This window comes from Salvelinus fontinalis, chromosome 19 (assembly GCF_029448725.1).
Source record: "Salvelinus fontinalis isolate EN_2023a chromosome 19, ASM2944872v1, whole genome shotgun sequence".
In the NCBI taxonomy this organism is placed as follows: domain Eukaryota; kingdom Metazoa; phylum Chordata; class Actinopteri; order Salmoniformes; family Salmonidae; genus Salvelinus; species Salvelinus fontinalis.
In genome coordinates this window covers 9,527,542-9,544,750 of record NC_074683.1, presented here as the reverse complement: position 1 = coordinate 9,544,750, position 17,209 = coordinate 9,527,542, and the positions used below count along the sequence as shown (strand labels likewise).

The following is a 17,209-nucleotide window of genomic DNA, read 5'->3' as shown; positions in this document are numbered from 1 at the left end:
AGACTCGAGGCTGTCATGGCTGCCAATGATGCTTTAACAAAGTACTGACTAAAGCATCTGAATAGTTATGTAAATGTGATATGTCAGTTTTGGTTTTTAATACATATGCAAAATCTTCGAAAAATCTGGTTTTGCTTGTCTTTATGGGGTATTGTGTGTAGATTGATGATGGGAAAAAACGATTTAATCCATTTTAGAATAAGGTTGTAACGCAACAAAATGTGGAAAAAGTCAAGGGGTCTGAATACTTTCCAGAATGCACTGTAAGTCAACAGGTTACATACATAGGCCAAAGTAAATGTCATTAGAGAGTGATGACCAAACCAGTATTGAGTGTACACTGTGTGGGGTTAACAGCCAGAAGTCTGTTGGTTTGGCCCTTACAATATCAGGAAGGCATTCCTCATTTCCTTTTAGTTAAACTAGGGCTTGTTTATTGTTCCTGCAGAGATGAGCAGTAAGCTCCCACACAGCAGCAAGCCTAGAGGTTGGAGAAGGGAGGAAGAGAGGGAGTCCAGGCCCATAGAGATGGCAGGCAGGCATCCTCCATAATGCTCTCCCACTCTAGTGAAAGCTGCTGCTCCGAATCACACTGCACAATATGGGACCAAGAGTAGTTTACCATAGTACTGCACTCTACTGCAGTGCTGTGAATCACACCAGTAGAGCTACAGTGCATTCAGAAAGTATTCAGACCCCTTCCCTTTTTCCACATTTTGTTACGTTACAGCCTTAATCTAAATTGATTACATGTTTTTCCTCATCAATCTACACACTATACCCCATAATGAAAAAGCAAAAACAGTTTTTTGAAGAAAAAAAAAGAAATGTAAATATCACATATACATAAGTATTCAGACCCTTTACTCAGTACTTTGTTGAAGCACCTTTGGCAGCAATTACAGCCTCGAGAGCTTGCCTGACAGCTTGAGAGGATCTGCAGAGAAGAATGGGAGAAGCTCCCCAAATACAGGTGTGCTAAGCTTGTAGCGTCATACCTAAGAAAACTCAAGGCTGTAATCGCTGCCAAAGGTACTGAGTAAAGGGTCTGAATACTTATGTAAATAAGGTATTTCTGTTATTTATTTTTAATACATTTGCTCAAATAAAAAATGTCAAGAATTGTGAAAAACTGAGTTTAAATGTATTTGGCAAATGTATGTAAATGTATGTAAACTTCCTACTTCAACTGTATATACTAGGCGGTGTCAGAAGAAGGCCCAAAAAATGGTCAAAGACTTCGGTCACCCAATTCATAGACTGTTCTCTCTGCTACCGCATGGCAAGCGGTACCGGAGCACCAGGTCTAGGTCCATAAGTCTCCTTAAAAGTTTCTACCCCCAAACCATAAGACTTCTGAACAATTAATCAAATGTCCACTCAGAATATTTACATTGACACCCCCCCCCCCCCCCCCCCCCCCCCCCCAACTTTGTTTTTACACTGCTGCTACTGCTGTTTGTTATCTATGCGTAGTCACTTTACCCCTACCTACATGTACAAATTACCTCTACTAACCTGTACCCCCGCACATTGACTCGGTACCATAACCCCTTGTATATAGCCTCGCTATTGTTATTTTATTGTATTACTTTTTATTTAAAAAATTTACTTTAGTTTATTTAGTATTTAGTAAAACTCTATTTCTTGAAATGCATTGTTGGTTAAGGGCTTGTAAGTAAGCATTTCACAGTAAGGTCTACGCCTATTGTATTCGGGGTGCATGTGACAAAAACATTTGATTTGATCAGAACAGATAGTTGAAATCTGATCACTTTGATTTAGTAATCTAATTTGGTGGATGGTTTTATTTGATATATTTAGTGTGGACACTCAAGGCAGCTCCCCGCACCTCTCTGATTAGAAGGGGTTGGGTTAAATGCGGAAGACACATTTCAGTTGAATACATTCAGTTAGACAACTGACTATGTATCCCCCTTTCCCTTTCCTTGATAGTGGTGTCACGGACAGGGTGTGCTATTATCAACCCTGAAACAATTTGGGTTAAGTGCCTTGCTCAAGGGCACATCGACAGATTTTTCACCATGATCAGGGATTTGAATAAGCAACCTTTCGGGGACTGGCCCAATGCTCGAACCACAAGGCTACCTGCTGCCCTAAACATGGGTAACGCACCAGGAATAATGACCTAGCTAGAGAAAGCGTTGTCTGTGGACAGTCAGCACACAGACAGACATGGAAAGAGATCTGTCTGAAAAAGTGTGACTCTGCAAAGTGCCCCAATGCATCAGGATGACTGTAGTCCTTTGTGACGAATCTCCTGACTGAAGCACTAATCCACTCTTTTGTAGCACCATTATTAGTGGTCTTCCTGTCTTGCAAAAGGGGGATAGAAATGCCACAAGTTAACAATTGCTGAAAATTGCAGAGGACGTACCATAGGACTGAGTGGAATGTTTCCCATTTTCTCTCTCTCTCTCTCTCTCTCTCTCTCTCTCTCTCTCTCTCTCTCTCTCTCTCTCTCTCTCTCTCTCTCTCTCTCTCTCTCTCTCTCTCTCTCTCTCTCTCTCTCTCTCTCTCTCTCTCTCTCTCTCTCTCTCTCTCTCTCTCTCTCTCTCTCTCTCTCTCTCTCTCTCTCTCTGACTATCTATCTGTCTTTGTGAATTATGGATTAAGTCGTCAAAGCACAGTTGTCGGCACTTACACGGTTACATGCACAAATGTGATTATTGTGGATAGTCAGGTTAATATGATAGTTCAGTTAAAACGTTTACATTCTTTGGAAGAAGAACGATTTCCCTAATAAGCCTATTTTCATGGACACATCTGAAATCAGGCTACGATGGGACGTTCTACCACAGTGACCATGTTACTTTTTGTTACTTGGCCTTCTGCCATAATCAGTTCAATATTGAATTATTAGTGTACATGTCAACGTCCTCAATGTGTTGACAGTTGACAGTTCACTGAGGCTCTCCTATGTGCCACTATCTAGGTTTCAAGATTAGATTTCTGATGTTTGATGACGGAACATCTTTAGTAGATGCAGGCTTTGTCTTTGTTCACATACACTGAGTATACCACACATTAAGAACACCTTCCTAATATTGAGTTGCACCCCCCCTGTTGCCCTCAGAACAGCTTCAATTCGTCGGGGCATGGACTCTACAAGGTGTCGAAAGTGTTCCACAGGGATGCTGGCTCATGTTGACTGCAAAGCTTCCCACAGTTGTGTCAAGTTGGCTGGATGTCCTTTGGGTGGTGGACCGTTCTTGATACACACGGAAACTTTTGAGCGTGAAAAACCCAGCAGCGTTACAGTTCTTGACACAAACCGGTGCACCTGGTACCTACTACCATACTCCATTCAAAGGCACTTAAATATTTGTCTTGCCCATTCACCCTCTTAATAATACACATACACAGTCCATGTCTCAATTGTCTCAAAGTTTAAAAATCCTTCTTTTACCTGTCTCCTCCCCTTCATCTCGGGGGATCCCGAGTGGCGCAGTGGTCTAGGTGCTTGAGGTGTCACTACAGACAGTAGAGGTTGACTGATTAATCGGCATGGCTGATTAATTAGGGCCAATTTCAAGTTTTCATAACAATCGGTAATCGGCATTTTTGGATGCCAATTACTGCCGATTACATTGCACTCCACGAGGAGACTGCATGGCAGGCTGACCAGTGCAGCAAGGAGCCAATGTAAGTTGCTAGCTAGCATTAAACTTATCTTATAAAAACAATCAATCTTAACATAATCACTAGTTAACTACACATGGTTGATGATATTACTAGTTTATCTAGCTTGTCCTACATTGCAAATAATCAATGCGGTGGCTGTTAATTTATCATTGAATCACAGTCTACTTCGCCAAACGGGTGATGTTTTAACAAAACGCATTCGCGAAAAAATCACTGCAGTTGCACCAGTGTACCTAACCATAAACATCAATGCCTTTCTTAAAATCAATTCTCAAGTATATTTTTTTACACCTGCATAATTCGTTAAAAGAAATTCATGTTAGCAGGCGATATTAACTAGGGAAATCGTGTCACTTCTCTTGCGTTCTGTGCAAGCAGAGTCATGGTACATGCAGCAGTTTGGGCCGCCTGGCTCGTTCCCAACTGTGTGAAGACCATTTCTTCCTAACGAAGACCGTAATTAATTTGCCAGAATTTTACATAATTATGACATAACATTGAAAGTTGTGCAATGTAACATCAATATTTAGACTTAGGGATGCCACCCATTCGATAAAATACGGAACGATTCCGTATTTCACTGAAAGAATAAACGCTTTGTTTTCGAAATTATAGTTTCCGGATTTGACCATATTCATGACCTAAGGCTCGTATTTCCGTGTGTTTTATTATATTATAATTATGTCTATGATTTGGTATTTGATAGAGCAGTCTGACTGAGCGGTGGTAGGCAGCAGCAGGCTCGTAAGCATTCATTCAAACAGCACTTTCCTGCGCTTGCCAGCAGCTCTTCATAATGCTTGAAGCACTGCTCTGTTTATGACTTCAAGCCTATCAACTCCTGAGATTAGGCTGGCAATACTATAGTGCCAATAAGAACATCCAATAGTCAAAGGTATATGAAATACAAATGGTATAGAAAGAAATAGTCCTATAATACCTATAATAACTACAACCTAAAACTTCTTAACTGGGAATATTGAAGACTCATGTTAAATGGAACCACCAGCTTTCATATGTTCTCATGTTCTGAGCAAGGAACTTAAACGTTAGCTTTTTTACATGGCACATATTGCACTTTTACTTTCTTCTCCAACACTTTGTTTTTGCATTATTTAAACCAAATTGAACATGTTTCATTATTTATTTGAGGCTAAATAGATTTTTATTGATGTATTATATTAAGTTAAAATAAAAGTGTTCATTCAGTATTGTTGTAATTGTCATTATTACAAATATATATATAAAAATCGTCCGATTGATCGGTATCGGCTTTTTTGGTTCGCCAATAATCGGTATCGGTATCGGCGTTGAAAAATCATAATCGGTCGACCTCTAACAGACACCCTGGTTCAAATCCAGGCTGTATCACAACCGGCCGTGATTGGGAGGCCCAGCGTCATCTGGGTTTGGCCGTTGTAGGCCGTCATTGTAAATAAGAATTTCTTCTTAACTGACTGGTCTAGTTAAATGAAGGTTACATTTAAAAAAATGTATACTGATTGAAGTGGATTTAACAAGTGACATCAATAAGGGATCATACACTCTTAGAAAAAAAACCTTGCAGGGTTCTTCGGATGTACCCATTGGAGAACCCTTGAAGAACCCTTTTTGGTTTCAGGTAGAACCCTTTTGGGTTCCATGTAGAACCCTTTCTACAGAGGGTTCTACATAGAACCCAAAAGGATTATACCTCGAACCCAAAAGGGTTCTACCTGGAACCAAAAGGGTTCTTGTCTGGGGAAAGCTGAAGAAACCCTTTGGAACTCTTGTTTCTAAGAGTGTAGCTTCAGTCTATGTCATGGAAAGAGCAGGTGTTCTTAATGTTTTGTATACTCAGTGTATAGGCCTAAACACATTACTGAACTGGAATAGAGTTCTAGAACTAGAACTCTAGAGTCCTAACTGGAATAGAGCTTTAGAGAAAGTGTTTTTTAATACTGTACAGATCTATTTAGGCCAATTACATTCTTTTCAGATCCACTGTGAACAGGTTTAGCTCTGGGCAGGTGAATGAAATGGCCCTAATGTAATCACAGCAGGAGATATTTTCTAATGGCCTGTCTTGTAACATGTCATAAGCTGTTTTGCCAGACTGGGAGGTGGAGACTAGGGTTTCATCCCAATTGTCACCCTATTCCCTATTTTGTGGACTTCTATTGACCAGGGCCCACATGGTATAGGGTGCCATTTGGGACAGAGTAGATTACAGCTGTCACTTTCATTTCAAGAGCCCATGTGCTTCTCAAGTTGTTTATGGTGCTGGGTGTGAGTTGGATGGGGGTGGTACGATTGTCTCCAAACAGGATGTGGTTAGCACTGACCTCCCTGTGCATTACTCTGGCTGGAGTCTAGCCTGTAAGTGATGGACCTTTATTAGTAACCACGAGTCATGAATGTGTGTTTGAAGGTGAGTGTGCACTCCCCTTGGTCTCACCAATCCTTTGTCTCTTGTATTGGTGTTCTGGCCTTGTCCATTTTGTTCGTCTAGACAGATTTAAGCAAATCCCAGTTTATGCCTATCCAATATGATTTCAGATAGACAATGCAGTCCCATTGTGCCCTGGGAAAAAATATTGAATGAAAAGGATGATTTATTATGTGTGTTTATGAAGGACCCGAGGAAGAGTAGGTCTAGCTGTAGCTTCAGTAACAGCTAATGGGGATCCTAATAAAAAACTAGATACTCATTCACCCCCATCAGTCAGTCAAAAGAGGGCCAGTGCACACCACCTCATCTGAGGGCTTGGATCAAAGCGTCTTGGTAGACCTCTCCATGCTAATGAAAAACAATAGTTTTTTCCTCCACAGCTCCAGGAGCCAATGGAGGTCTTAGTTAACTAGTTTGGGGTTTGTAAGCTCCACTAAGGGCCCACATTCTGGGTCCTTGTAGCCTGTGTCCTGTGTGCGAAAAGACACCCTTAATTGGCAGGGCCTCCGTTCCCTGTCTCCATGGTGAATAATGTGCTGGTTCTATAAGTAGAGTGCCAAATTCAGCACCATGTATTCAGCTATTAGGAAGTGAAGAGTGAAGGAAAGCAATTTATGAGGTGTTGACAATAATCATGGTTGCTAATAGTTTGGGCTCTAATTTGGACTGCATTGCACTGTGTATCAGGTGAGAAAATGGCCAACCAGAACAGTAGGCTAACATTCCTGTTAGTTACACAGTAATAGATGTTTGTATAGCATAACAAAAATGCAACTCACCAAGGCCTTTTTACCTAGCTAAATTAGGTCTACTTCAAGTTACCAGCATACGCCTCTTGACTCAATATTCTAAAGAGTCAGCGAATATCCAAGCTTTAGAAATATTGTGAAAAGTGAGTGTGAAGGCCCAAGTTCAGCCACGTAGCATCAATTAGATGTGGAATGTGGAGAATCTGACAGATTGTTTTCCTGCATAGCAAGAGAGCAGACCTTGTCCGTTCTGTTTAAATATTAGAGCATTCTTTCCCCGGCCGGCCCTCTAGAGATGACCTGCCGGCTTGGGAACGCTGTGGGAAAACTCCCAGCGGAGTGTCAGGAGAGGAGGGTATGAAATGCGGGTTGCGTTATCGTCAGCTTGTAAAGTTTCTGTTGACTCGCGCACTCATTCTCTGCCTGTCCTGCTCTTGAAATGGTTGTGTTTTTGCAGGGGGAGAGTGAGAGGATTCCAAGAATCGGATCATGTTCAAGGCAGTGCTGAAGAAGAACAGAGACGGAGGGAAGGGGAGCAAGAAGGAGCCAGGTATGTGGAGTATGGCTGACTGCTGCAAGGTCACTTTGACCATTGTGCAACAACATGTTACCCTCAGGCTGCCTTACTTCACACACAGACCTGCCGCAACCTGTCTCCATTATTTATATGTTTTTATGGGCATCTATTAATTGTTTAGTCCTACTTTTTTATACAGAATGACAATGGATGTGATTGGAAGTTCGCTGGCGATATGCAAAGGGTTTATCATAATAGGCTTACTGTACAATTAGATTTTAAAAAACAGATAAAAATACTCCTTATGGAACAGCGGGGACTATGAAGCAACGCAAGCATAGGCACATACACTTGCGTACATACACACAATAACATACGCACGTACATTTGTGTTGTAGATATGCGGTTCTAGAGTAGGGGCCTGAGGGCACTCACTTAATGTGTTGTGAAATCTGTTGTGAATGTATTGAATGTATGTTTTTAAAATTGTATACCTGCCTTACCTTAATTCTGCTGGATCCCACACAGTAAAAATAAAAGTGTTAAATTAACTCCTATAGAGTTGAATTCAACACTGTTTCAGATAACATTTGGTTTCAGTCTACATTGTGTTAAAGTTTCTCTACAGGTAGTGTCACATTTTTAAGTTAATTTGACTCAAAATGGTGTTAAAATTCCTCTGAATTTAGTTGAATTTACACTGCAATGACTGCATAATTTTACACTCCGATTTAATCCCGACACTAGAGCTCATTGACTCCTTATAGTGTTGAAAATACTCATACTGGGTTAAAATAAGTCACCACTGTAATTTATACATCCCCTATTTTACTGTGCAGGAACAGTAGCTGCAATTGGGGATTCATAATACATACAAATACAGATACGTAGTAATGAGTTAAATTTGTAACCTGAAGTTCTGAGATAGAAATATGCACACAGAGTTGAGAAGAAAGCACACAAATATGGCTCATGCCTTTCATCGCTGTTCACAAACACTTCATCATCTGAGCCAACATTTGTAGCGAGCAAGCAGTTTGAACATATATGGTCATAAACTGGTGTCACTGTCGTTGACCATTTTTCTTTAGCGAGTCATTTTCTTGGTGCTCTCAGGGTACACACACACGCACGCACGCACCCACGCGCGCACACACACACACACACACACACACACACACACACACACACACACACACACACACACACACACACACACACACACACACACACACACACACACACACACACACAGACACGTATAAGCACCATGGCTCCAAGTTTTCAGTATTTATAAAAAGTCTTTATTGGCTATAAATAACCCATACCACAGTCTCTGTTTCAACATGGAAAATGTTGTTAAACTGATGTGGAACTAGAGAACAGGGTAGGGTAATTAACCTTTTTTAGAATAGATAGGCCTACCTCCTATCCCACAGGAAGGCCTTATTATTGCAGTCAGAATGACCCTGGAGAACTCTGAACTGCTATACTCTTTGACACTACTATTATTGTCAGTGTGACATCCCCATGAGGATGCTGGTGTTGTTCTGGCTCTCCCATGTAACCTGTTAGATTTTCCATTACAACTGGGAATGAGTTTGACTGTGAGTCACTCAGCAGTGCTAATACATTTCTGACTCACCTCTAGCGAACATAGACCACGATCTATCTGTTCATAAACAGACAGAGATGATGTAGGACTAACACAAGGCTATGTTGTCTGGTCTAGACTCGCCTACTATAGGAAGAGACAGTTGTAAGTAACATAATAAGTACTGTATAGCAGTACAGCAGTTAAGTATCTTGAGTCAATTTGCTCATCTTTAGATCAGGCTGCGACTTGCCTCTGTTAATATAACAGTCAACACACTGTTAACAAAAGTGATCAGAGTCTGGCTTGCCTAGACACTGGCTACCTACCTTCAGTACCAGGTTACCCCTCTCCCACCCCTTCTCTTTAGGCTGCGTCTCAAATGGAACACTATTACCTATATAGTGGACTACTTTTGACCAGGGCCCAAAGTGCAGTGTATAGGGAATAGGGTGCCATTTGGGATGCAGTCTCTGTCCTCTACTGTGAGCACCCCAGATGACAGTCTAAACCACAGTTCAGGTCTGTATGAGGAATGTAACTGCAGGCCCTTGCTCTGAACACACTTTCGTTGACTTGGGATCTTAAACTGCACGGCAATGAATCACAGAGCAGTACGGAAGTTTCCCCCTCGTGTTACTATGATGCTATCCGTGTTAAGTTTACTATCTTGAACAGCGATGTAGTAAGCCTAGGCGATGTTTTCAATGGAGCCCTTCACTGTGCGTCAGCCCAGTCAGGCACCACCAGAGTCGAACACACACAGGACTGCTTGCGGTAGATGAGCAGTAGGGTGTGAATGGCGGGAAAAGGCTAGTACTTCACCCTTTCCCAGCTCTTTACAAAGTTGGATGCTTTCCATTAAAGAGAAGCAGGTCTTTCTCCATTTCCCATGCTGGGACAATAAAAGTCAGCCACTCTTCTCCATTATTCAGGGAAGGACAGATGAGCTGCCTCAGCCTTGCTTTAGGCAGTCATTAGTGGTCATTCGGTCACTCTGCTGTCTTTAGAGATGGAGTAGCTAGATGGTCATTTAGGCCTATTTACATCCTCATTTGCCTATCATAGGAATTCCAAATCCAAATGAATCAATCTGTAAACCAAGAATTGGCTCAGTTGGCCCTTTTATGATTTAGCCTAACCTAGCCAAATGTTTTATAGTCAGTTAGGCTATGCCATTCATTGGAATGAAAGAGGAGTGGCAACAAAAAGGCTTTGGTTTTACCTTCTTTTATGACTTTGTAAATAAATGTTCAAGTGGCATAACAAACTGTGTCACTGGCAAGGAGCCTAGGGGTTAAGGGCGTTGGGTCAGTGACGGAAAAGTCACTGGTTTGTATCCCCAAGCTGACTAGGTGAAAAATACAGTTGAAGTCAGAAGTTTACATACACTTAAGTTGGAGTCATTAAAACTCATTTTTCAACCACTCCACACATCTCTTGTTAACAAACTATAGTTTTGGCAAGTTGGTTAGGACATCTACTTTGTGCATGACACAAGTCATTTTTCCAACAATTGTTTACAGACAGATTTCTTCACTTATAATTCACTGTATCACAATTCCAGTGGGTCAGAAGTTTATATATACTAAGTTGACTGTGCCTTTAAACAGCTTGGAAAATGCCCGAAAATTATGTCATGGCTTTAGAAGCTTCTGATAGGCTAATTGACATATTGACATAATTGACATTTGAGTCAATTGGAGGTGTACCTGTGGATGTATTTCAATGCCTACTTTCAAACTCAGTGCCTCTTTGCTTGACATCATGGGGAAATCAAAAGAAATCAGCCAAGACCTCATAAACAAAATTGTAGACCTCCACAAGTCTGATTCATCCTTGGGAGCAATTTCCAAACGCCTGAAGGTACCACATTCATCTGTACAAACAATAGTACGCAAGTATGAGCACCATCGGACCACGCAGCCATCATACCGCTCATGAAGGAGACGCGTTCTGTCTCCTAGAGATTAACGTACTTTGGTGCAAAAAGTGCAAATCAATCCCAGAAAAACAGCAAATGACCTTGTGAAGATGCTGGAGGAAACAGGTACAAGAGTATCTATATCCACAGTAAAACGTTTCCTATATCGACATAACCTGAAAGGCCGCTCAGCAAGGAAGAAGCCACTGCTCCAAAACCGCCATAAAAACTCCCGACTACGGTTTGCAACTGCACATGGGGACAACGATCGTACTTTTTAGAGAAATGTCCTCTGGTCTGATGAAACAAAAATAGAACTGTTTAGCCATAATGACCATCGTTATGTTTGGAGGAAAAAGGGGGAGGCTTGCAAGCCAAAGAACACCATCCCAACTGTGAAGCACGGTGGTGGCAGCATCATGTTGTGGGGGTGCTTTGCTGCAGGAGGGACTGGTGCACTTCACAAAATAGAGGGCATCATGAGGATGGAAAATGATGTGGATAAATTGAAGCAACATCTCAAGACATCAGTCAGGAAGTTAAAGCTTGGTCGCAAATGGGTCTTTCAAATGGACAATGACCCCAAGCATACTTCCAAAGTTGTGGCAAAATGGCTTAAGGACAACAAAGTCAAGGTATTGGAGTGGCCATCACAAAGCCCTGATCTCAATCCAATAGAACATTTGTGGGCAGAGCAGAAAAAGCATGTGCAAGCAAGGAAGCCTGCCTCAGTTACACCAGCTCTGTCAGCAGGAATGGGCCAAAATTCACCCAACTTATTGTGGGAAGGCTACCAGAAACGTTTGACCCAAGTTAAACAATTTAAAGGCAATGCTACCAAATAATATTGAGTGTATGTAAACTTCTGACCCACTGGGAATGTGATGAAAGAAATAAAAGCTGAAATAAATCATTCTCTCAACTATTATTCTGACATTTCACATTCATAAAATAAAGTGGTGATCCTAACTGACCTAAGACAGGGAATTTTTACTCGGATTAAATGTCAGGAATTGTGAAAAACTGAGTTTAAATGTATTTGGCTAAGGTGTATGTAAACTTCCGACTTCAACTGTATATCTGTGCACTTGAGCAAGGCACTTACCCCAAATTTATCTTCTAAATCGCTCTGGATTAGAGTGTCTGCGAAATTACTAATATGAATGTGATACTTGTTCATTTCCCTGGAAGAGATCCATTTGTTTGTAAAGTCAGCGCTCATCTTGAATCAGCCTGAAATTAGGTTAGTAAGTAGTCCTCTTGGAGACGGCCGTGCTAATCAGATGGGTAGACTGCCGAATATCTAATGCTCTCTGGGCCTCGATTGTAACATATTGCACATTAAATATTCAATGGACCTTCTGTTAGGTGTGAATAAAGAGTTCATTACAATCCCAAATGGTATTGGACAAAGAAATAATGCTTAAATCTGCCGTCTGGTCTGATACAGTGCAGTCAAATGTCTCTTAATTTGCCAAAATTTGACCATATCCTCATGGCATATTCAGGTCGGATTTATGCACGAAGATTAGGTTTTATAACGGAATTGGATATGACTGAAAGTATTGCTTGCTGCCGTGTTTCGAATTGTTTTGCGCATCCTCCCCTTGGCTATGACCTCAGAAATCGAGCAACAACTGATTTGCTTAAGGGGTCGTTGCCTAAACAAGGGCAACATTTTTTGACACGGTTTATTTAATTCCTTTCTCCTTTGACTCATCAAATCTATTTGTATCTGTTGTGGATGGATCAAGACAACCACCACTGGGACAGCATTAACCAGTTTGCTCTTATGTACAGGGTACATGGGCTCCCGAGTGGTGCAGCGGTCTAAGGCACTGCATCGCAGTGCTAGAGGCATCACTACAGACCCTGGTTCGATCCCGGGTCGTATCACTACCGGCGGTGATCTGGAGTCCCATAGGGATTGGCCCAATTGGCCCAGCGTCGTCCGGGATAGGGGAGGGTTTCGCCGGGGTAGGCCGTCATTGTAAATAAGAATTTGTTCTTAACTGACTTGCCTAGTTAAATAAAGGTTAAATAAAATAAATACAAATAAATAAACACTGAGAGACCAGCAAACAATCAAAGCACCCCCCTTCCCTGTATAGAGCATGACAGTGATAAATGCTTTACAAAAGCACATCAAAAGTCCACGGAGATGTGTCATGGAAATGAGTGTGATGAAAAGCCTTGATAATTGTAGTATTGCATGATAGCTGGGCATATGTTCCTCATAACGCGGTGGCTTGGAGGCAACTTAAAAGGAGTCAGGGAAAAACTTGGCCCCTGTGCCAGACACCGGACAGCAGTCATTAGGCTGACTCTAGGAGCCCCATATTGCCAGGGCCCACAAACATACCATTCGCTAATTCAGCCCTTCTTCCTCCTCTTTTCTCCTACTCTACCTCCTCCAAATCTGCTGTGTGGAATTGGCCTTTTTAATCCCTTCTAAATACACTTTTTTATGGTCCGGCATTCCGGAAGTGGGATACCGCTTAGCTTTGGCCTCTGGGCTTTGATGTGAACACTTTCTTTAAAAGGTCACATTGCCAGCAAGCCTCACTGACGTTAATGGATTTGAGGCTCAAAGCACCAGGAGCTCAGTGGATTATATAGTTGTTAAATTAAACTCGTCTGGATTAATTGGTATTCTCTTTGAGGATATACGCTGGTTTTCTCCTGTTAAAACCTCTTAAAAGCTAGGAGGTGCAGTCGCAGGGTGCACAGCAGCAACCATAAGGAGACAAGATGGGTTTTTAGAGGAGAACAGCTTGAAGAAGCACTTAGGAAATTGGTATGGCCAGCATGGGAGATACAATATTTCCAAGTCCTAACTCTGATGCGTTGTAGATGTTATACATTTTATGAGTTGGAGATGGAGTGAAGCTGAAATGGGGGCCCTATCTCGTCCCTGTGACAGACTGGAACCACATGAAGAGAGTCTAATGTTTCAGTGTTTCAGTCTTTGGGGAGATCTACAGCTACCTACAGTGCATTCGGAAAGTATTCAGACCCCTTGACTTTTTCCACATTTTGTTAGGTTACAGCCTTATTCTAAAATTAATATAAAAAATCCTCATCAATCTACACATTATATCCCATAATTACAAAGCGAAAACAGGTTTTCTGAAATCTTTGCAAATGTATTGAAATACAGAAGTACCTTATTTACATAAGTATTTAGACCCTTTGCTATGAGACTCGAAATTGAGCTCAGGTGCATCCTGTTTCTATTGATCATCCTTTGACATGATTTGGAAAGGCACACACCTGTCTAGATAAGGTTGACAGTGCGTGCAAGAGAAAAAACCAAGCCATGAGGTCGAAGTAATTGTCCGTAGAGCTCCGAGAAAGGATTGTGTCGAGGCACAGATCTGGGGAAGGGTACCAATAAATGTCTGCAGCATTGAAGGTCCCCAAGAACACAGTGGCCTCCATCATTCTTTTTTTTATGTATTTTTTTATCCCATTTTCTCCCCAATTTTCGTGGTATCCAATCGCTAGTAATTACTACCTTGTCTCATCGCTACAACTCCCGTACGGGCTCGGGAGAGACGAAGGTCGAAAGCCATGCGTCCTCCGAAGCACAACCCAACCAGCCGTACTGCTTCTTAACACAGCGCGCCTCCAACCCGGAAGCCAGCCGCACCAATGTGTCGGAGGAAACACCGTGTACCTGGCCCCCTTGGTTGGCGCGCACTGCGCCCGGCCCGCCACAGGAGTCGCTGGAGCGCGATGAGACAAGGATATCCCTACCGGCCAAACCCTCCCTACCCCGGACGACGCTATGCCAATTGTGCGTCGCCCCACGGACCTCCCGGTCGCGGCCGGCTGCGACAGAGCCTGGGCGCGAACCCAGAGACTCTGGTGGCGCAGTTAGCACTGCGATGCAGTGCCCTAGACCACTGCGCCACCCGGGAGGCCCGCCTCCATCATTCTTAATGGAAGACGTTTGGAACCAGGCCGCCCGGCCAAACTGCGCAGTGTGAGAAGGGCCTTGGTCAGGGAGGTGACCAAGATCCGATGGTCACTCTGACAGAGCTCCAGAGTTCCTTCTGGAAGGTTCTCCCATCTCCACAGAGGACAACCATCTCTGCAGCACTCCACCAATCAGGCCTTTATGGTAGTGGCCAGACGGAAGACACTCCTCAGTAAAGGTACATGACATCCCGCTTGGAATTTGCCAAAGGCACCTCAAGGACTCTCAGACCATGAGAAACAAGATTCTCTGGTCAGATGAAACCAAGATTGAACTCTTTGGCCTGAATTCCAAGCATCACGTCTGGAGGAAAACTGGCACCATCCCTAAAGTAAAGCATGGTGGTGGCAGCATCATGCTTTGGGGATGTTTACAGCAACAGGGACTGGGAGAATAGTCAGGATTGAGGGAAAGGTGCAAAGGTTTTTGAGATCCTGGATGAAAACCTGATTCAGAGCGCTTAGGACTTCAGACTGGGGTGAAGGTTCACCTTCAAAGAGGACAACAAGTCTAAGCACACAGCCAAGACAACGCAGGAGTGGCTTCAGGACAAGTCTCTGAATGTCCTTGAGTGGCCCAGCCAGAATCCGGACTTGAACCCGATCAAATGTCTCTGGAGAAACCTGAAAATAGCTGTGCAGCGACGCCCCCCATTCAACCTGACATAGTTTGAGAGGATCTGCAGAGAAGAATGGAAGAAACCCCCGAAAAACAGGTGTGCCAAGCTTGTAGCGTCGTACCCAAGAACACTCACGGCTGTAATTGCTTCCAAAGGTGCTTCAACAAAGTACTAAGTAAAGGGTCTAAATACTTATGTAAATGTGATATTCAAGTTTTTTTCATTTTTCATACGTTTGCAAAAACTTCTAAAAACCAGTTATTGCTTTGTCATTATGGGGTATTGTGTGTAGATTGATGAGAAGAAAAAACAATTTAATCAATTTTAGAATAAGGCTGTAACGTAACAAAATGTGGAAAAAGTCAAGGGGTCTGAATTCTTTCCGAATGCATTGTACCTACGTCCCCTCTGCATTTCACTCCTCACAGCATTTCACTCCCTCTAGCTCAACTTTCTCTGACGTCTCATTTCCCAACGTAGAGACCACTTAACCTTTCTAGCCCAGGGGAACACCCACAACATTCCACTGAAAAGGCAGCGCGCGAAATTCAAAAATACTTTTTTTAAATATGTAACTTTCACACATTAACAAGTCCAATACAGCGATTGAAAGGTAAACATCTTGTTAATCTACCCATCGTGTCCGATTTGTAAAATGTTTTACAGCGAAAACACAACATATAATGCTAGATCACCACCAAATCCAAAAAACAAACAGCCATTTTTCCCAGCCAAAGATAGTCACACAAAAGCAGAAATAGAGATAAAATGAATCACTAACCTTTGATAATCTTCATCAGATGACACTCATAGGACATCATGTTACACAATACATTTATGTTTTGTTCGATAATGTGCATATTTATATCCACAAATCTCGGTTTACATTGGCGCCATGTTCAGAAATGCCTCCAAAATATTAATTACAGAGAGCCACGTCAAATAACAGAAATACTCATCATAAACTTTGATGAAAGATACATGTTTTACATATAATTAAAGATACACTTGTTCTTAATGCAACCGCTATGTCAGATTTTAATGTTTTTTTAGTAAAAAGCACACCATGCAATAATCTGAGACGGCGCTCAGATTTAACAAAATTTCTCCGCCATGTTGGAGTCAACAGAAATACGAAATTACATCATAAATATTCCCTTATCTTTGATTATCTTCATCAGAATGCAATTCCAGGAATCCTAGTTCCACAATAAATCGTTGTTTAGTTCGATATTGTCCATTACTTATGTCCAATTAGCAACTTTAGCTGGCATGTGTAGTTCTCATGTCCAAACGCTGGCGCCGGTCCAGGCGAACTCGGACGAAAACCTCAAAAAGTTATATTCCAGGTCGAATAAACTGGTCAAATTAAGTAGAGAATCAATCTTCAGGATGTTGTTATCATATATATCCAATAACGTTCCAACCGGAGCATTTCTTCATGTCTGTATAAGTAATGGCACACATGGCCATTCCATGACTAGCGCGCGTGACCAGGAACTAGCATTCTGCCAGACCACTGACTCCTTGCTGCTTTTGCAACTGAGAAAGCAACTCCTTCGATGCACTTGCCCTCTGTTCAGGAGACATATTCCTATATTTCTCTGCATGCTTCGTCTGGAAGTGTCGGGACAAGTTGTAGTCTTTCAAGACAGCAATGCTCTCTTTGCACACTAAGCACACAGCTTTCCCTGATACCTCAATAAAGACATATTTCGATGTTCACT

At 42.2% G+C, this 17,209-nt stretch overlaps 1 protein-coding gene across 11 annotated transcripts in view; it reads left to right on the top strand.

The window, feature by feature from the left end:
- Positions 1–17,209, top strand: part of LOC129816329 (protein TANC1-like) — a 200,358-nt gene that overhangs the window by 27,007 nt on the left and 156,142 nt on the right. For all 11 annotated transcript variants that reach the window (XR_008753538.1, XM_055870689.1, XM_055870693.1 and 8 more), the window contains exon 2: positions 7,304–7,396. Coding sequence is in view for 10 of the 11 variants with exons in the window: in XM_055870689.1 (XP_055726664.1) it covers positions 7,336–7,396 (61 nt within the window). In the remaining variant the exon portion in view is untranslated. The remainder of the gene's footprint in view (positions 1–7,303; positions 7,397–17,209) is intronic.